This window comes from Trachurus trachurus (genome assembly GCF_905171665.1).
Source record: "Trachurus trachurus genome assembly, chromosome: 20".
NCBI classification, from domain to species: domain Eukaryota; kingdom Metazoa; phylum Chordata; class Actinopteri; order Carangiformes; family Carangidae; genus Trachurus; species Trachurus trachurus.
This window is the reverse complement of record NC_139911.1, coordinates 18443056-18465083: the sequence shown is the minus strand read 5'-3', so window position 1 is coordinate 18465083 and position 22028 is coordinate 18443056. Positions and strand designations below refer to the sequence as shown.

General features: G+C 41.7%; 1 protein-coding gene across 5 annotated transcripts in view; it reads right to left on the bottom strand.

The window, feature by feature from the left end:
- The window catches only part of LOC311003591 (uncharacterized protein), a 100664-nt gene that overhangs the window by 48729 nt on the left and 29907 nt on the right, over nucleotides 1-22028 (bottom strand). For 4 of the 5 annotated variants that reach the window (XM_083995358.1, XM_083995359.1, XM_083995360.1 and 1 more), the window contains exons 1-2: nucleotides 8667-8855; nucleotides 8490-8572 (exon numbers count right to left, since the gene is read on the bottom strand). The exons of the other annotated variant lie outside the window; for it this stretch is intronic. In XM_083995358.1, coding sequence (XP_083851484.1) covers nucleotides 8490-8572; nucleotides 8667-8677 — 94 coding nt within the window. In that variant the 5' untranslated portion in view covers nucleotides 8678-8855. Of the gene's footprint in view, nucleotides 1-8489; nucleotides 8573-8666; nucleotides 8856-22028 lie in introns of those variants that run through there. 5 annotated transcript variants of the gene reach the window in all.

Here is a 22028-nt window from a genome sequence, read left to right as displayed (position 1 = left end):
CACACTCACACACACACACTCTGCACTCCATGACCTCATCAGAAACTCTGATGCTTCGTTGCTGTATAACAGGACATGCCCCCTCGCTCCCTCTCTGCGCTCTCCACACAGCTGAACAGACACCTGCTTGTTTCTGCTCTATCTTTCCGCTCTGACTGACACTTTCCAGGCTGTTAGAGATTCCATGTTTTGCAGAAAAAGAAAAAAAAGCCAGGAAGTTCAGCCGCTCCCAGAAAAACAAACACGCTGATTCATAGCACTTTACATTATCATAAACTGATGCTGCTCAACTCTCCCTCTCTGACACCAGCCTATATGTATGGACTCTACAGGAGCAGGACGACTTGGGCTATATTTTATTCAATTAAATTCTCCCCACAGCCATGCCCTTTACAGCTCTAACTAATGTTTATGTGCTGTAACAGTCCAAATCCCAGCTACAGAGAGATTTTCTATTCTTCATGTGTCACATCTACAGTAGGGGCCACTGAACAACTCTGTTGGGAGCCTGGGTGAAGGACGGGATATTAATGGATGTTGAGGTCACAGAAAGTGTCTCTCATTCACTTCCCGCAGCTACTTCGTTCCAGCTCTCTACAACTTTCTAGTCTAAGACCTGCTCCTCTAAACTGTGCTGGCTAAACACTCCATTAGCAGCCCCTATAACAACATTCTACACTACAGAGCTGAACTGCAAGGGAGCTCAGCCAATAAATGGGATGTTCAACATGGTTACGTATAAAGACAGAGGCTAGTCATAGCAGTAGGTTTGTTACCTTTAATTGTTGTTGCAAGCTATTTTTAGAACGGCGGAGCAGAGCCACGAGCTTCTCAGAGCTACGCTACTTATGGCAATGGGCCAATTTGCCAAAATGTTGAACTATCCCATTAAAGGCCCCATGCTGTGCACTTTTCTCTGGGTTTATTTACCTGCTGATATCCCTAACAAAATGTATCATTGGTTTTGAGTACCTGTGATCTGCTTAATATGGTTTCTACTGCCCCTTTCTGTTGCCTCTTTCTGGAGTTCTAACAGGCACAGGTCATTTGGCCAATCAGAAGAGAGAATGAGAACCTCTCCTCTGATTGACTGACTGTTTTAGAGTGGCATGTGGTCGGGCCAATCACAGGCAAGTAACTGAAACCTAAGCTGCATTCATACAAATTGAAAAAAAACAACTGGTCACGGTGGGCGGAGTTACCTTGTGTGTGACATCACAGAAAGGAGGAAGTGCTATCTGCTCGTCTTAAAGAGAATGTTCCTACAAATGGGCGGTGTGTGTTTCTCCGTTTATGACCAGTTTGATGCATGGGGCAGTATATACGTGGCCCAGAGACCTCCCCAAGCATGAAAAAATAACCAAAATCACATTTTTCATGCCATGGGGCCTTTAAGGCACAGGTGTACCATTGATTCACAAGAAAGAAGAAAGTTTTGGTTTTGCAACTACATTATCACGTGACCACCAAAGTTCATAGGTAAGAGCTTTGTGGTGTCAATGCCAAGGAGCCCATTATATCACAATGCTTCCATATGTGAAAGGTAAACTTAAGGATATAGATAAAAAACAGACGTATTGACAGATGAGTCATGCTTTGGACTGAAAGTTGTTGGAAAATGTTTCATTTGATTTGCGTCATTAAAACAAGGCCCAAGGAAAGAAAACAGTTGACCACATCAAACAAAGTGTTCAGGGCTGCAGTGTTTGGTTGAAAGGCTCTTTGATGGTTAAAGCTTTGATTGCAGTGAGACGACGGGTGTTGAGATAAGAGGTGAAACAAAGATAAGTTAGGAATTCTAATTTATTAACAATACATCAGAGTTTCCCACTAAAACCACTCCTAAAGGACGGATTTTACGATTTAGCATGAAACAGAATTCATATTCTAATCTGTTTTCAAAGCTCTTTTAAACAGACAAAACAAACAGACAACAAAGATTTATAAAAAGCTGTACAAGACAAAGGTCAAAGTGACATTTGCAGTCACACCTTAACTCTCCCACGCAAAATCCTTCCCATACTTAACACATCCTGTGTTTGTCCTTTAGTTTTCATGCTTTGAAGAGAGCCATCAATCTCATCTGTCTGCATCCAACCGTGTCCACCGTGTAGTGGCTTGTTTTGTCCAGGACAAATTTAGCCGTTCCTGTTTACGCTCCAGGATAATGCACATGTTTTTAGTTATGGGTTTGCTTTAGATTATTTGCAGATGCAACCAGGCAGGCTCAGAGACTGTGGAGCAGCTTCTCTTGAAATGTTATGTCAGCACAACGACCACTTTAAATATCCGACAGTGATCCTTTTACTGATTTTACATTGTCTATTGTTTCCTTTTCACATGTTTGAGAGTTTATAATAACTACTCAAACAGTTACAAGGTCACGTGGCAAAAAATTACCTACTAGAAGACTGATCAGCAAAGTCACAAAAACAACAAACTGCATTGATTACGTGTGAGAGAAATTAATTAGGAGCCAGATGGAGATAATAAAAGATGTTATACTGGAACAAATTTGGCACTTGGTGGAAGTAAACGGGAACAATCCGGGCTGCAGAGGCATGTGCAACACACACGACCTGCAGCGCATCTTGAATCAGTTTGATCCTGCTGACACATGAAAGTAACAAACCACCACAATAAAGGCTTGTGTCACCGTTCTGGGAACAAACAAACTAATAAATATGATGTAACAGTGAAATTATTAGAATAAAATCCATCTTAAATTTCAAAGACTAAGAATGGAAAGTTCTAGGAATCACGTGGAGTAGAGATGCAGCTTTGCACTGAAAAGAACTGCTTTGATACTTTGGGAAATTTTCACACTAGACAATTGGACTGGAGGCAGCTAAGTTAAACTAACCAGCTAAGATAAGCAGCAGCTGCTTTACCATGCACACAGAATGACCTAGATCTTCTCTCCTGAACTGACCCTAACCCAGATGTTTGCAGCTGCATACTGTACTTCAGGGACATGCATTTGGTGATTTTGCTGTTTGGACAGAGAAACAATGGGTTGATATGTTAGTTTAAGATACAATTGTGGGTTTTTATTTTATTTCCTTGATGTAATGTAAGCACTACGTGATCAGCCCAGCAGGCCTCATGGGTCTTACTCACTTGTGCCTGAGCCAAACACTGAAACTGATCACAGTGTAGATGATAAAATGCAAAAAGAAACAAATCACTATAAGATTGATTTTTATGGTTTTGCATCCAGCAGATAATTACTTGTATGTGTCTGTTATGCACATCATCCCAGATGTAAACACTATTTATTCAATTACCTCATACTGTCACGTAGCAGAGAATTAAATCTTTGCCCTGTGCAAACTCACACAGCCTGGATAGATGCAGAGTGTAAATACACATGCGCGTAGTCAAAGAAACATCTGGCCCCTTGTGTAACATGCAGTGGCAGTTAGGGGTGGGACGATATGGGTAACTCACGATTCGATACTGTGGCGATATTTGGCCCACGATAATGATAATATCACGATACACGATATCTGCGATATTCGATATATTGCAAGAAATTTCATCAACGATATATCACGATATGTGAATGAAAAAAAAAACATAAAATTCCAAAACTTCGTACAATGTACAAATGAATAAACACTGTACAGCTGGAGACATTAAAGTGCATGAACATTAATAACATGTCTTATGTAAACCAAGACAGTGCTTTATGATACTGAAAAGTCAGTAGCAACTTGTTTTATGTAATTTTCCATTCATGGTATTTAAAACCAGCTGTCAGAGAGAGAGAACAGCCTCTTTGGTGATAAGAAGAACAAGTTCTCTAGTGTAGGACATGAGGAGAAAAAACATGCAGGTTTTCTGTAACATTATAAGACAGCGCCCCCCGGCCCCCCCCACCCCACCCCTCACCAGGCTAAATGAACGGGCGATTGGGGAAAAAAAAAAAAAAAAAAAAACTCGCTAGTGGAAGCGGCAGCTCTACGTCGCGCACAACCGCAACAACAGCAACTACAACGTCCTTCTACAAATGCACGATGGTCGGTGTGACGTGCAGACGCAGTGGGACGACTCCTGTCTCAGACCGGATTATGTAAATCAAGCTGCAGGGGGACGGGAGCGTTGCGGTAACCGTAGTAACTCACACACACAGAGAGACACACGCCTGTCTGTGTGGTTGCTGTATATTTTACCTTCGCAAAACAGTTCTTGCAGATTATATTCTTTATCCAGTGTTCTCCTGTCATCTGTTTCGTAACAGCCAAAGTGGGTCCACACTTTAGAGTGGAAACTCTGGTGGAAACTTGCGGGTGGGTCTTCTTCTTCTGTTGTTGTTCTGTTGTTCTGCTGTTGTCTTCTTCACCGGCCGCTACTCACGCCTACTTTTCCCTCATTTACGGGATTAGCGCCCCCACAAAGAGGACAGGAGAGATTAAGTACTGACGGTGAAAAAAAAAAGTAGGCTACTGACGGTGACAACGGGGTAAATCCATAATGTGTGTTGTAACAAAATATCGATATTTGCCGTCAGTGTATCGATTATTTATTGCGACAGAGAGCACAACAATATATTGCAATATCGATTTTTTTCCCCACCCCTAGTGGCAGTCATCATGATGTTCTTGGGTTGGTTTTTATTTGGTGACAGCTCTGGTGCTCAGGGCTTATTAATGCGGATTTAAGGCAGGAAAGACCTGCCTCACATTACGCATTTCAAGCAAAAGAAAAAAGTGAAAAAAGTAAATGAATAAGGTGCACATCAGTGGACTCACTTGTGTGTTATGTCATGTAGTGAATGGAAACTAAGTGGACATTCATTTATAGGAAAATGTCAGAGACTTTAAAAGTCTCCAGAGTGTGTGCGTTTTGTCTTACTTCAGAAAAAAAACCTCATCATGAAATCATTGTTGGACAAGACCGAGGACCTCACTGTGCCTGAGCTGAAATTGCAAATCTAATCAAAACCTGACGTGTTACCTCTGTGCGGGGCAGCGGTCCAGATGACCTACATCAAACTCAAGTCAGACCACATCTCATTACAATCAGAACCAAATGGACATGGAAGAATTTACACATTACTTCCTTAAACTCAATGTCATCTTAATTGTGTTGACAATCCTATTATCAAGAGGCAGTCTGCAGGTGTTACTGCTGCTATTTCTTAGAATTCAGTTAATGAACTACTACTGAGCTTCTGGCTCTCCCTGCATGTGTCAAACACTTTCCCTCTGTTTTTCTAACGTCTCAGTTTTCTCTCCAGCTTTAGTTCAGACACAGGAGAGAAACTTTCTTCATGCTCAGATATCAGCATCTGTAAACTGTCTAATAACACCTCATTTCGCAGCCATAATCCAAGAGATAATATCACTTTAAATGAAGTTTAAGTCTATTCACTGGGTATGATGTAAGCGCCATCTCGTCAAAGTTAAGTATGTGTGTCATGTATGAGTCTACATCATGGTCCGCCCTGTTTGTAATACAGTATCTCACGTTTTCACCAACACCCCTCACACATTTAACTGATCTGTGGGGACTCGCACGACCTCGTCACTCTCATCATCACCCTTGTTGGCGTCTTATACATCATCACCCACACTGTACTCATCATCACTCAACCACATTTGCCAAGAGTCACGTCACCAGCCAAATCATTTTATTCATTATCTCTAATAGTCAACTGTGTCTGAAGCATTCCTCTAATTCCACTCAGATAATTACAAACATTTTCTTTTAATAATTACCATGTGGACATCAGATGGACAACAACATTTGTGTGTGTGTGTGTTCTTGTGGGTGTGGCACATAGGCAACGGCAAATGTGTGCAAGTGTGTATATGTGCATGCACACTGGAGCGTGTCAGTGTAATAGTCATTAAGTGCAAATGCTGATTCTCATAATAACCGCAGGCTGAAGATGTCATAATGTGCACTGTGTTTGTTGATGTGTTGCTCATTAGTAAAGATCTAAAGCAGTCCGTTCCCTGAAGCTGCCACTTTATGATCCGTCTGTAGGATGAAACGCACGACTCCAGCTGATATCTGGAAGCTTGACAATGAGGAACAAAGACATTTTACTGGTTGTTAACTTGGTTATGCAGTTCTGTGTTTAAATGACAGAAATGCATCAATTCATTCATTCACTAGTTAATTTACAAGTTCATCAGCTTACATAACAACGACTAATTGCCTCGTTAATTTGTTCATTAGTCTTTGTCTGCATGAAGTTGTTTGCCAGTCTCATGTACAGTATCTATTCAATTTTTATGCCAGGAATCATTTCATCTGTTGATTCCTTCATTCAGTCATTCATTCACCAGTCTTTCTACTGAGCCCCATCCATACATCACTGTGTTCCATATGCAGCCACTCATGTTGTCATTCACTCATATGCTCCATCGATTTTGATTGATTCATTGACTCAGATCTGTGCATTCATACATCCAGGCATTCATTCACTCATTTAATTAATCTGAGGAACCTGATAAAATCTATGTTCTTATACAGCTGTTAACTCATCCATTCATTCACTAACAGTTAATATGTTTCTGCTTCTATGATCCAAATCTGACTGGAATTACATTTTCCTGTGAGCCAATGCTAATGTACGAGTCCATGGAGTTTCTAAAAACATCAAAACACTTGTAACAGACAGTGGTGAGAGGAGCAGAACACACAACTTCTCATTTGTCTGCACAATAATATGAAATAAAGGTCATGTAATAAGTTTCCTTAGTGTGAACGTTGCTACGGAGACAGCTCTGTTTTCAAGGATATTTACAGCATGCAGCCTGGAAATATTTGTCCCTGGTGCTCTCTCTCTCTCTCTCTCTCTCTGGCAGGCCAGCCAGCATGTGCACACACTGTTTTTCCCCCCTCTCGAAAAAGTGAATCATGGCAGACGATTATGAATATGGCAAAAGCACAAACAGCCGGGGAGAGGAGCCACTTGTTCATGCAGCCTCTGCAGGATCTACAGCAGAGCAAAGTGGACCATGAAATCACACTTCAAAAACTTTTCTTTAGCTGGACGGCTCCGCCCAGCTCCCCACACACACACCCACTGTCAAGTTCACCAGGGTTGCAAACATCCACTTCTCTGACTTCTTTTGAATCAAAACTCACATCTGCAAGGTCATATGTCATCATATGATAATTATTGCAAAGTGGTGTTCGATTCAAAATGAAGGGCAATCAAACAACACGGGCCCACATCAGCTAATTATTTGACTGGGCTCAGACAATGCAGCTTTTGTGACATGGAGGTCCTAGTGGTGATCACAGGTCAAGATATCCACACACAAATACATACACACACACACACACACACAGACAAGCTGCTTCAAATGCCAATGTGGATTCCAGCACACTGACGAAAGCAGTGATGGTACATTGGCCTGTCTGTCTGAAGGCCAGGAGGAAAACTAATAAAAGGAAGCTGTGAGACAATGACCTTCATGTCTGACCTTCCGGCACGCACATTATAAAAAAAAAAAATCTGGAGCATGACATCATCTTCGCAACCTTAATCAGACACTGCTACTGACTGCAGGGCCTGTCTGTCAGCCTGCACCATGTGAGGTTTTGTCTGCTTCCAATTGCAATGGAAAAGAAAATCTGCAGCTCCTTGTGCACTAATTGGGACCATGTTGAAGTGTCCTGATTGATACGTTAATCATGGAAAATCATCTACGGTTAAGCTGTGAAAACAGTCTGCACAGGCAGCAGCAGCAGCACACAACACAGGGGCTCTGAAAAACATCTCAGTCAAGATATAATTGAAACCATGGTACGACAGCACGGGAGCCAACAGGTATCTGGATGGTGTGACACTAATCTACAAGCAGCGGCTCCTAGGAGTTTTGCAAAGTTTCCAAAAGAGTTTGAGGAGCTCCATGTTTCACTCCCCACACAGTTGCCACACTATCGCCAGTATAAACAGTCTTATATACAATGACTCTGGATCCAGTCCAACATTAAGTATCCCATGGGATGATCTTATCAAATGGGGGTGTCTAATGCAAATATGCCTGTTATCAAAAAGTCTTCAAGACTTTCCCAGGATCTTTGCCATATAGACACTTTAGTTATCATCCACATGTGAGAAAACAGATGATTTGCGATTAAACAAGGACATTTTTACTATAATATCTAAAGTGCTACTTAGAGAATATTCAGAAAGGCATGAAAAGTTCATTTCTGGCTATAATATCATTGCTTTATGACTATGACATCATGGAAGTCCAAAATGTTTCAAATTATACAGCACAATCATATAACCTGTCCCAATACACCCACACAGGTCTTGTTGTAAAGTTGTAGCATCCTACAGCACTATCATGCTGCGCCTCAGTGTAACAGTCCAGGACCAGACTGCAACAGTTTCATCATTCATATTCAGCAGATGAAAAGTCAATGAGCCAGCAGAAAGTTCACAAGCAGCAGAAGAAAAAAAGAAAAAAGACATTTCCCCCTGCAGCATGCAATCAACAGACAGAGAGTGCACATACCGTCCAGCAGCTGATAGGCAGAGCAGTGACGGCTACAGAACCGGAGGACTAGGAGAAGTAATCCAAAGAGCCAGGGAGGAAAGCTGCACAAAAAAAATAACAAGAGTGAGAGAAGAGTGACTAAAAAGTTAACTTGGAACAACTTCTTCACAGAAAAACAATGTGGCTTTCATTTACCGTGAAGACATCTTCAGGGTTTGGTGAGCTTAGATCCACTGTAAATTTGCCCTGGTCATGAATGAGAGTGATAGAGCAGTAGAGAGATGGACCCCACTCTGCCTCTCTCTCTCTCACTTACTCCAAACTAAAACCCTCTAACTCTCCACCTCCTCCTCTCCCTTGCTCTCTCTCTCTCTCTCTCTCTCTGGTTCCCAGTCAAACAAAGGCAGCTTCAGTGCGTCAGGACTCAAGGGGCCCTCGCAAAGCTGAAACTCGACTCCTTGCGTCTCTCTGTGGACCACCGCTTTCTGATCCAGCCCTCCCCTCAGACATCACAACCCCAGATACAAATTAACACACTCCGGTTAAGTCCTCCTCCCCCTGTTCCTGCTGCTCCTCCTCGCTCGTGTGGTTTCTCTCACTTTCCCCCCGCCGTCCTTTAAAGCAAGTGTGGCCTTGATCTACGAGGGGAGATGCCTCAGGAGCTGCGGCATCAAGTCCAAATCTCTCTTCTTAAGTGCAGTAAGAAAAATAAATTATCTTGGATCAAAGGAAATATGCAAACAGCTAAAAGCAAATCTGGCATTGGGGGAATGTGTTTTATCATTTTGTAGTGGAAAACGTTCGACCTATTCAAATCAAACTCCACTTATCCACACTGTAAGCATTATCTAGTACACAAACCATTTTAAAAACATAAATATTTTGTTGGTAAAATACAAATTAAACATCAAATTTCTAGATAACAGTGTCAAAAGTCCATATTATTGTGAATAAAACTCAACCATCAAAGCCAATTTCTAGTGGACTTGTTTTTCCAAGGCTCTCCCAGACACTTGTATTTGTTACAAAAAAGCATAACCATCAATTGAAGGTTGGATCTTAGGAAATGTGAAACTGATGCAATAACCAGAACTACATCTTTAAAAAGATGTAATCTACATCGGTGTTCAGCTACTCTGTGACATTTGGTCCAGATGACGCACAACTTTGGTGATTAACATAAAAGCATTTCATTTGATTTAAAATAAGTGATAATGCATTTCTAAGTAGATGGGTAATATTTTCTTACCCACACTCAAAAAAATGAGCTATGGTGACGCTGCACACCTCTGCTGGTGATTATACCATCACTGAATCATCTGCCACAATGTCTGGACTTAAGAGCATTGTGCAAGGGTGCCAAATGGAATCTGCCTTGAACAAACATGCAGTCGCACACACACTCACAAATAACCCAGCGGTCTAGCTGCAGGAGCCAGTGAGGTAGGGGGAGGACAGATAAAGATGTGCTCAGACCTTGTCTCTGACAGCTCAGACAGATAACAGCCATCATGACCTGAGAGTGTTGCTGTTAGAGAGGCGGCGTCGGCGATAAGCTGCGCTCCCTTCACTGACCTCGTAAGGCCTGACCAGTGGTGTTGTCGGGCGGCATTCCTCTTCACAATGTTAAAGTTGTAAGTTGGTCAAGAACACGTGCCATCACTTCTGACAGTGATGGAGATGTGGCTCCCTGTTCTAATAATCTATAGGATTATGGGATAATTAAACAGCTTGAGCTTCACTACACAGGTTTAAATTCATTAAGTTCTCTCAGGAAACTTTCTGAAATGCAACCAGAATCCCATTTGATAATCAGCTTCAAAAGAACATGTCTATCTCACCTCAAAAGGCCTTTTTTCTTTGCATCCTGTCTGCTGAAAGTCAAATAAACCAGGTGATCAACGTCACAGGCTCCTCCCCTTAAAAGATGGGCTGGAGTTCAGTAGTGATTTACATTAATTATGGCTCCAACATTAGGTGCCTTTTAATTTTTTTTTTTTACAATATTACTTTAAAGGGATAGTTCAACATTTTGGCAAATTGGCCCATTACCATAATCCTTAGCAGTAGGTTTGTTACAGGTTGTCAGTACAAGTTATTTTTAGAACGATGGAGCCGACCTGCGAGCTGCTCAGAGCTACGCTGCGGAGGCTAATGGAATTTCTTGGTTTCGCTCATCAAACTCATAATCCAACAACTCCAAAAAGCTTCAGTGTTGGGCAGTAGCGACGTTACAAGTAGCGGCGTTAGTAACTTAACTACATTTCTCAGTAGCGTGGTCGTAGCGTCGCTGTTTTCTACATCAAAGAGCTTTTCAGTAGTTAAGCTGTTTAATTGATCAGTAGCGCGGTAGCGTCCACAGAAGCTACATTTCCCCAGGCATTTCTAGACCTTAAATGCACCGCTTCCATGTGACGTCATGTACGTCTCTGCTGAAGCCCATCTGCTGCAGCGGAGCAGCACGCAGCAGGTGACAGAGGAGGAGGGATAGCTAGTTACAGTAAGTTCGTGAATCAGAGCCGTAGCTGGACAACTTTATCGCTGCACAGCGACCGCGCGCACCGTTGCACGTCGCTCCAAGAGCCCGGTGCGTCCTGTCTGCAGCGGAGACACGGTCGGCCACTGAGAGGACTGAGTGAGGGGACCGTTCCTGTAGAAACGCGCCTTTTAATGAATCATTTAAAAACCAAACAACCTGAACAGCATCAGAGCCAGTCTATTCTCTGACAGTATGCCGCCCAGCATGTGACGTCTTTTAAAACAATGTTTCCCAACCTTGGGGTCGGGACCCCACGTGGGGTCGCCTGAAATTCAAATGAGGTCGCCTGAAATGTCTAGTAGCCTAATTGATGAATTAAAAAAAAATCTGACCAAGAAAGGTTAGGAACCACTGTTTGAAAAGACACTTGGGTTTTTTTGGAATGTAGGCCAACTTGCATAGATCTTTCAGCACTCACAATGGGCCGATATAAATGAAAAACTTTATTTAACTTCTTGTGCTTTTTTGATGAGCAACGGCAACTGGAATATTCAAAAACTGTCAGAATAGTCAATCAACATTTACTTTCTTTGAAAATTAAGTCTAAAAAAATATTTTATTTATCCAATAGGCCCTATTAAAAAACAACAACAACTTTAAAACCACTTTCGGTATTCGGTATTATTCGGCCAAGCGTTTTGATTTTATTCGGTATTCGGCTTCGGCCAAAAAAAAAAGCCATTCGGTGCACCCCTACTTGGAATTAAATTGGTTTGATGTAAAAAAAAATAAATAAATAAAAATAGCTTTGATGTAGCTAAGCTACTTTTGTCATTTTATTGTAGCGTAGCTTGCTACATTTCTCTGGTGGGTAGCTTCAGTGTAGTGAAGCTTCATTTCATGTAGAGTAACTTGTAGCTTAGCTCACTACATTTTCCAAGTAGCTTGCCCAACACTGAAAAGCTTTCAACAAATACATTTGCATATTAGGAGTCATTAGGGTGATAATAAATTATTGCTCTGGAGCTTTTGTTGGTGTGCAGACTTTTCTTTTTCTTATCATTTATTTGTCTTGTCTGGCACCCAGCATTTAGATTTAGGGATGTGCGTGCTTTTTCTATTTTTTTCATATTAGGAGTCACTCATACTTTAGCACAATTGCTTTGTTGAGTCATATTTGCTGCAGCATCAGGCCAGAAATGATGTCAACATCCACAATGTTCTCCAACACTCAACTAAAGAGTTGTAGTAGTCTGAACCAAACCACACCTGAAACATGGGCTGCACACTGCAATCTGCAGCAAAGACAGTAAATTCAAAAACAGACAGCAGTCAAATATCTGCCTGTGAAAATTAGTTGTATAAAAACTAGAAGTTTCAACATGACAACTGAGACGAAAAGTGAAGAATCATCATGTTGTAACATTGAGGGGGAAGCTCATATTCTTAATGGATGTTTGTGTTTGGCAAAAATCTCCAGCAGGAAAATACATTTTGTGGTTGCCAAGATTCCTGCACACCCCCTCGACACCCACACATTTAGGTGAGTGTTCTAACATCTCCATAGTAGTGTGTGTATTTGGAGGTAAACACAGTGAAAAGGCTGGCTTCTTTGTGATGAGAGAGACAAGGAGACAAAGAGCAACAAGGCCGGCGTTTCTATGCAAAGAAAACAGTGAGACGGGGGGGGGGGGGGGGGGGGGGGGGGGGGGGCAGGGATTTCAGCCTGTGGGTGGCTGCAGATTAAAAAGGGGTCCAGGCTGAGATCTGGCTGGTATGAGTCAGTGAGATACGGGATCGTCATCGCTCTTTAGCTGACGGCTGTGAGAAAGCAGGGTGAGCTGCCCCAGCTGACATCACAACGCACCAGCGAACAAAAAGAAAAACACATCTGTTCGTGGTGCTGAGCTTCGAGTCTGAAACACACAGATTCTTTTAGGGAATTTCCAATGATGTGAAGCCGTTTGTGGTTGTGATAGACTGCACTGCTGCTGAAACACAATCAGATTGAGTTAAGACAAAGCCACTGAGAGCTTAATTCAGTATTCACAGTAGAAATAAAAACTACTTGGGGGAACAGCAAACTAAAGATCACACTTTGATGCGATCCTGGATTTACAGACTTAGAGAGCAGATCTGATGACAGCACACAGAGGCTAAGTGGTGTAGAGTTAAAACACAAGAAACCAGGGGCTTCAATAGGCTGAGAGGAGACTGGCCCCAAAACGTTGACCTTACTCTAGATAAACAGTGTGTTTTTACGAGTCATATTTTAAATATTTCTTATCACGGGAGCCAGGATTCCTTGCAGCACCTCTGACCCACAGTAGGTGTCTATTAACGCTCTGACAGCAGTGATACATGCTGTGTGAGCAGAATGAATACAGAGGCAGTGGGAGTTTATATGTAGTCAATCTTCAGTTTTTTTTAGGTGTTGGGAGATTTTAAATCAGCCTCAAATATACATTTAGTTTTGTCTTAATGTTCCTGGAATCTCTCTTTCTATCAGCTCTTCCCAGGTTTATAAGATGTGACTGTGTGGGATTGGTCAAAACACTTCCTGTCACTCACAGAGTCCAGCTACAGAAGCCCCACATTTGTCATTTGTTTGGATTTGCACAGGGGATGGAGACGTCTTCCTGTAGGCAGAGGGGAAACGATCTCTGGGGTCAGCAGTGAAGGGACGTGACCTGAGGTAATGAAGCACCTTGGGCCTTCGCAAAGCAGAGAGCTCCCCCGTTTGGTTTTCATCATCGGCCATCCCCTGCTGCCTGTGTCAATATAGGTCGATGACAGAGGGGGAGAGATAAGCTTTTCTTAGGTCCATAGTGCAACTAGGTGTAGGTTGGAAGCTGGAAACACATGCAATGTGCAGGCAAACTGGAGTTTAAGTTTTGCAAGAGAATATAAACCTATTGAGAAGGAATGTGCAGGTGGAACCTTTGGGGGCAATGACTCAAAATGGGCAATCTTTTTCAAAGTTTGGTCAGGTTTTACTCAACTCAGAACATACAGACTATCTTGTTCGAAAAAAAACAAAAAAAAAACATCCACTTCTTATTAAATCTTAAATCCATCACATTCTGATGTCTCAAAATGTGAATACAAGATTTGTCCTTTTAGCTCCTTGTCCATCTCCTTCCTTTCATTTGTCTTTCACTCCTGCTCATCTCATCTCACCCACTCCTTATAACTGACATGGACTCCCAGCCCTTGGGATTGGGAGAAGGGGTCTGCAGCACTATGAAGCTTCTTCACAATGGTGGGGGCGTGTTGTGGGCCACGAGGTCACACTCCATCTCTGAGGAGGGTGTGATGGCTGTGCGTGCGTGCGTGCGTGCGTGCGTGCGTGCGTGTGTGTCCCAGGTCAATGGGGAAAATAACAAGTGCTTCTGGTGTTTTTTAAGGCGAAATCCAAACACAGTGTTAACAAAGGGAACAGCCCCTCTACTGAAAACAAGTAAGAGCTCCTGTGTTGGGTCTGAGAATGATTGGCAGGACCGTGAGCTACAAGGTCAAGCTGCTTTTTATAAAAGTGAAAGATGAGCCTCAAAAGGGTTTAGAGCCAAAATACCCTACACACCGAGGCAAAACAGGCCCACACATTCATTCATTATGCATCAAGAGGGAAACGGTTAGATCCAGGCTACAAAAGGCACCCATGAATAAAATGGGCTGCACATTAACACCAAATCTGGCATTAAAGAATTGGTGAAAACCTTGTACCCAAAATATTTTTAGATCGGCAGTCAGGCCTTTCAAGTTTCTCTCATATAAATCTGATTTTTTATAAAGGTCAAGCATCACAGTTTCCACAGACCATCATGCAAAACTCTGTATCCGCACCAACGGGATGATGTCCAAAGTGGTATTATGTCGTTTTTTCTTCTGACATGGAGTGCGTCAGTCCAACTCAAACAAACGAGACACTTGTCACAGTTTGTTTACATCTCAATTAAAATGCTCTGATTGAGTTGCACAAAAACAGCATATGCCTTCGGGGGATGGTGGGGTGGAAGTTGTCACATAATGAAACTATGTTAACAACTTAATTATGAAAAGGTTATGGAATCAAAAAGCAAAACAAGACTGCAGCCAAAGTTCCACTTTAAAATGATTTATTAAAGAAAGAATTGGCCTAAAATGTATATTAGCTCCACTTAAATGTCTCCTTTTTCCATTCTTGTTTCCTTTATAGAAGCCTGGTTGGGCTTACAGGTGGTTGAGCTGCCGGATCAGAGTGTGTGCCAAGCAGGGAGAAAAGTCAGTGTTGTCAAGTTGCATTTTAAATCCCATTTATCTTCGGATTTACTGCTTCAGTGTGGATGTAATTATTGTCTCCAGGTGTAGTCATCCTTACAGGTGCTCCTGGCTTCAACTGAAAAATTTCAATGCTTTCCTTTTGTTTTTACTGTAAAAGCCCAAAAGTCTGACCTCTGAACTGGCTGTCCTTGACTCCCTGTAGTTAATCTGGGGCGATGATAGAATCGATCGCATGTTTCGCAGAGACTGGACTGCTCTCTTCATGGTAATTATGATGTTAAGCCGTCATACTGCGTTAGCATTTTCTTTGGAATTTAAAGGCCAAATATAAGCAGTCTGAGCGTAATGGAAGCGTCAGTCAGGGAGGACTCGGTAACAGCAGCCAGATATTGTTCATTCATCCTGCACATGGCTGCAGCCGAGAGGGAAAATAAGGCAGGAATATCCTAAACATGGGTGTTTTATTTTGGTGGGTGGAAGAATTTAACAGTGACACGTGTTTACATTTTATTTATACTGTATATGAGATCAGTTTGTGATTTGTTTTACCTGATGCATTTGAATTCTACTGATGGCTCATTTGGGTCTTCATTTTTTTATGGATACTGCCTGGCATTTAAGCCTCGTTTAACTTTCCAGACATTTTCCACATCGGATGCCTGGTTCATCCAAAGAACATCCACCTCATCCCTGAAAATGTCATTTTCTGTGCACAGATCCTACTAAAGAGGAAGACACTGTCCTTTTATTCACCCGTGCTACCTGTGTGTGTGTTTTAAGTTAGGTAACAGGGGTGTTATGGTGTTTGAGGATAACGCAACTGAAAACTTTGTCTTTTACACATGTAGCTACAGTACACACACATAAGATTAGAACAAGGGTAAAACAAAACCATCTGACTGTGATCATATATGGGAGAAACGTTTTCAAACAGAGATGTATACTTTTTGTTTTTGGGTGATATGTCAGATCAGATTCAGATGTAGGTGATTAACATGGTGAGCAGCAGCTGGTTTCAATGAGTAGCAAAGGATTAGATACATTCCAGGTGTGCCCCTTTTCTGATCCTCACCAATTCTCTTCACTAAAGAAGTTACACAGTTTTACTTCAAAAATTAAAAATGAAAAGTTGAGGGTCTTGAAAAGGGTCCTAGAGAGTAGACCAAGTGTTTTTGGGAGGCTGGTTCTGTTCTTTGTTACGTGATAAGAATATAGACGTGATGCACGAGTTCTAATGCCTCAGGATATGGAGCATCCAGCTGGAATGACTGAATATACAGTAGCTTTGCCCGAACTACAAACTGGTAAATAGGAATGCAATAACAGATGTTAGAAAACATGATAGAATAAAGATGCATGTTAATATGTAATTTGAAATATTAAAGGAGATAGCATTACTCCTGTCTAAGCTGTAGGTCATTAGTTGAGGTAAATAATGTTAGGTGTTTAATGTTTTCTAACATCCACCCTTCCATTTGAAAGTTTCTGCGCAGGGTGAGTGTGACTGTATGTTTTGGCGAGCTAGCTATCCAGAGGCTAATTTCTCAAAGCAGCACAAGTAAATCCTGCTGCTACTGCTAATGCTCACTCTGCTTGATAAATGCTATCTAAACACAAAACCTGATCCTATGTAAAATAACTAGTTCCTGCTCAAACAGTAAGAGAGCAAATTCACGGTTGGTGGTGCTCCTCACCACATGAACACTCTCCACACAGAGAAACACTAATTATGATAGTAAAAATGCTCTATAAAGCCCTACAGGGAATACCAGTTCAATGCACATGTATACACACACAAACTCATGTGTATGTACAGGTGTTGCTGACATCTAAAGTTCCCCCCAGCGTCCGCTCATTCCACTGATGTTAAAGAAAACACGGCTGGTAAACACAGAGATGTGGTCGGCCTGAAGCCATGAGTCCACCTCTGCCATGTTTCACTCCCTGGACAGGAGAACACACTATACTGTCGTCCATCTGCCAAGAAACTTCAACATATCCTTTTTTTTTTTCCTTCATAAAGCTAAGACTGTTCAAACATTTTTGTACATCATCGCCTTCCTGGGTCTACTGGTGTGAGAAATGGGGTCAAGAAGTTTGTTGAAAACCAAGTCTCTTTGCATTGAGCTATAAATTTATAGTCTGCAAGGTTTTCTCTACATGATCATTTACAAATGCAACAAATCTCTACCTCACCCTTTGCTGTGGGTTTATTTCTACATCAACGCATGTAAACATGCTCATTAACGAGTTTGGGTTGCTAGGGTGTGTGTTACTTATGAACATGTACACACTGCAATCAGAGGAGTTTACTCTAAATTACAGTGCATGTTCTCACACCCAAAAAATTCCCCATTTTCATAGTGTAGAAAGATGAGAGTCTAACAATAACAACAACTGATGTATTGAGAGAAATGAGCTGTAAACTTGTGTTTGAATGATTTTGCAGAGAAAATTCCAGAGAAAACTTCAAACTAATTCCTCTTAGCATCTAAATATCCTGTGACATACAGACAAGTACACGTAACTGAGGAGGAGACATGATGAATCAATAACCTATAGAGCTGAGATAGCAAGTTACCTTGAAAGAAAAGACGTCCTTGTACACACAACTGGCAAATGCTGAGGAAAAGACAGACAGGCAGTTGTGGCAACCAGTTGTTTTTGCTGCTTATGGTTCCAGGTTGGCAAATATTTCAACACAGATTTAAGGGCAAAATGCTTTTGAGGTGAGGAACTTTGTACCCGACTGCCGGGCGGGGTTTTGACCAAATGTCTGGTATTAACATCTATCCAGGACGTCACATCAACAGCTTCTTCCCCCTCATGTTTGTTACCTTGACAAAAGCAGACTTCGGACCATGAATTATCTCCATCAGTCCGTCCAGGATTTCCATTCAAACCTCGGACAGCAGACGTCTCAGTGGTGGGTGGATCACATATTTGAGCATCGATCAAAAGTCATTTTTCCAGATGGGGGAAGAAAAGAAAAAAAATCCTACGGTCTGCTTTGTCACTGAGCTGTGTATGTTCTTTTCTGGTGCTGCAGAAAGCATTGGACATAGTTGTGTTTGTGTTCAATTCAGAGCTATACTTCAACACCATGCAGTGGTGTGTGAAATGAATCTGGCAGTGAATGTGGATTGTTGAATGAGGCAGGAGAAGGGGCAGAGCAGGGTCAGGCAAGAGATAAAAGCTCAAGCTCATAGGATCAATACAGGTTTAACATTTACAATGTAATTACCATTTAGATTAGATTGAGATCTTAATGGAACTGGATATTGCTCATAGAATTTGTGACTAACAATAAATGTCCTATAAAAATATCCTTATATGTTCATTATGCACAAAATTAAGATCTTTCCATTTGAGTAAAAATGTCGAAAATATTTTTTTTCTGCAAAGTTTGATTCTGAGATTACAGGGTGATACTGCCTAGCACTAATAAGTTTAGGAATACTTGAAATTAAATCCCAATAAAACGACTGCAGAATTTACTGCTGACATCAATGAGTGCAACTGATCGGTTTCTTTTTCCGAAAACTTTCTATCAATTTAGTCTTTCAAATAAAAGTTGTAGAGAAAGTCAGTTTCTTGTCCATGCTGCACTTCCTCCACAGAACAGTTGCACAAGAAATTGATCAGCTGGAGGATGAACTCAGATCAGACTTCTCCAAGATGATGTCTGTAGAGGTCATGCATGACTTGGTGAAGAAAAAACAAAAAAACACACAAACTGTGGCTCACATGTTATGTCTTAACCTTTAACCAAGTAGTTTTGCTTCCCTAAACTTAATCACCCTGCAACCAGAAAACCACAAAATCAAAATGTACCCATGTTATTTGTAAAGGCGCTAAAGCTCCAGTCCTGCAGTAGAGTATATAGGATCAGAAAAAGGCCCAGATGAAACAAGAGCAGGGGCAGGAAAGCCAAGCCTGGAGACTAGGTTTGGATTCAGAAATGGTCAAGGATCTGCATCAACCAACTACTTCATTCCTGGGCACCTATCAGTTCACTGGCATATTTCTGGGATCTTTCCACATGATGTAAGGGACTGCTTTAGCTCAGACCAGTACCAACCAACACCCACTACCTCATGGAACACGTCGAAGATGTTGATGCTGGATTCTGACGAGGAAAGACAATTTAAATGGCTCTTTCCTTTCCCTTTCTTAGGCAATCTTACAGAATATTCATTTTCTGTTACATATTTCATGGAAGATAGTCCAACACTGAAGACTGAGGTCTTCGAGTTTAATTTTTGCAAACTATAGAGACCCTTGTGGATGCAGCAAGGACTGATGATCAACAGCAGTGCCAACTGAGGTCATTCACAAAGTCTGTCCCAGATATCGTCACCGGATCTCCGTCTGTGGTTGGTTTTCACAGCTGGATCGGCGTTATATGCAGTCGTACACTTAAGGCTTGGCAAGAAAAACAGTGGAAGCAGTTAAACAAGGGTGGATGCTAAACAATTCTCTGCCTAATCAATAGGCGAGCTGCCATCTGACAAATCCTCTGAACCGCTGTCAGAAAGCTTTTGCAGGTCAGATGGGACTTGCCTGACAATATTTCAGAATTTCTGTGGAATCATTATTGAGACAAATTGTCTGGAAGTGTGTGATCATCCATATGAGATGAATAAAAAAACAAAAGAAAGATGTAGTTTTCTGGAGACACCGGAAAAACATCAAGCTGAGAAACTACAGCACTGTTGAGGAAAACTAACTGGACAGTGGTCACACATCAAAGATTCATCCCACTAAAGCGTGCACAAAGCTTACAGCTAACACACACCTGCTCACCTAATGACGACACCAGCAAAACCAGAAACAAAGAGGCCTCCTCTTGTTAACACCCGGACTGAGGGCTTCATGATTCCTAACCTCACAGTCCTTGACCACAGCTCTGCTAACTGTCACCACCACACTGTACTCTATTATCTCCTTGTCCCCTTCAAGGACATGGCTGAGTACATAATGGTGGTATGTTGATGTTGAGGCTGTGAGGTAAGAGCATGATGAAACGCTCTGCACACACTCAGCTTTCAACAAGGGGCTCCTCCCTGATGTGGTCTGCAGGCCGACTGTCTTCTGTCTCCTGGAAACAGGCAGGTGAGGTGTTTTAACTCTGGCAGCCAATCAAAGCTCAACGTCTGATTGCAGCAACATCAGACAACGGCTTCTTTCTTAATGTAGGTCACAACTGGGTCGAGGTTTTCATCAGTGCAGCTGACTCCATTCATTAGCGTTGTAAAGAGCTTGTAATGTTCTGCTCAGACAGGAGTTCTGAGATTTGATATGATTTAAATTAGATGTACATGTACCCCCAGGTACAAATCATAATATGCTGGTAAAATAACAGAGGATTATACTGCAAAAAAAAAATCACCTTCAACAAGTCTCCACATCTGAGTCTGACAAGTGAGTAGAACAGTTTTTCCTACAAAGAAAACCTCTCTTGGATGCATTACTGCAGGATGAAAAGATTTGTTTCACAGACAGCTGGGCTGAAACAGTGTGTACCAACGTGCACTGAGACTCAGCACATGTGACATCGCTTCAACGTCAAACTGTCATAAACCGACAAAAGGCAGAACAATTAATAGTTTAAATGTCTGCAGCAAAACCAGCACTAGAGCCTTGATGTCACTGAAAGAGACAATATCGTGCTATTTTACCAAACTGAAACTTCTAACTGCCTTTAGTGTGTTCCTGCAGCACAGCCCACAGCGCTGAGAGCTCACAACAACATTCGAGTACACTGAACTGTTACAAGTTTTAATGAACTCCATACTAGTCCTCATCACTGTGGAACATGCAGCAATGAAAAAGGCATCGACAAGACTGCAAACCAGGGCTGCAACAAAACACAAACACAACTGAATGCATTTCAAGACATGAAATACTTCCTCCCCTTATAAACTCACATCAACAAACACGAATGTTCTGACTAATCAGATGTCAAAGACCCAAAGATAGATGTTGCAATGTGTTTCTCTGGCAACCAAAACCTACTACCAAGACTACACTGAAATTTTAATACAAACACACAAAAGACCCTTCATGAGTCAGAAGAAAACATGAAAACATGAGGAAACTGAATGGAGAGTCAATAATCCATAGGGTTGTACACTAAATGTGTTAACACCTACTACAATCCATCCAATAAATACACTGGTTCATCCTTTCCTTACAGGTGGGATACACCCTGGACAAGTCACCAGCACAGGCTGAGGGGATACATACACTTAGAGATAATTTATATTATATAAATCCATTTTTCCCCTCACTTGAGCTTTGAAAGTTTGGAAAATCTTAAACTTGCATAATTCAACATCAACTAATCAGGCTGAGAGTTTTGATGGATGACCAGTTTGGCCTCATGAGAAGGTCCCTGCAGTAAAAAACCATGAAAAGGAGAGAAACCTTGCTCTCATTCCCACCCACGTGGACTCTGTAGGAGGTGAGATTAGTTGGAACATATTAACAAAGAGTAGCAATGAATCCACCATTTATAAGCTCAAGGGGCTGTATTAAGAAAATAAAGAACATTTTAAAACCCAGACTTCTGCTCAAAGATTTCATGGCAGGAAAGTAGCTCTGAGAATCAAACTACTGGCAAAAAAATCATATTTCACAGCATGAGTCTTGATGCTTCACGTTCATTCAGATCCATAGACAAAGGAAAGTCAAGTTTTATGTTGGATTTTAAGAAAGTTTTACTTTTACCTCCCTTCTCTCATGCTGGGTTGTATATGTAAGTCTGTACTTGTGTTTTTAAGCTCCCTGCAGGTCTCCACAGTGGGTAGCAT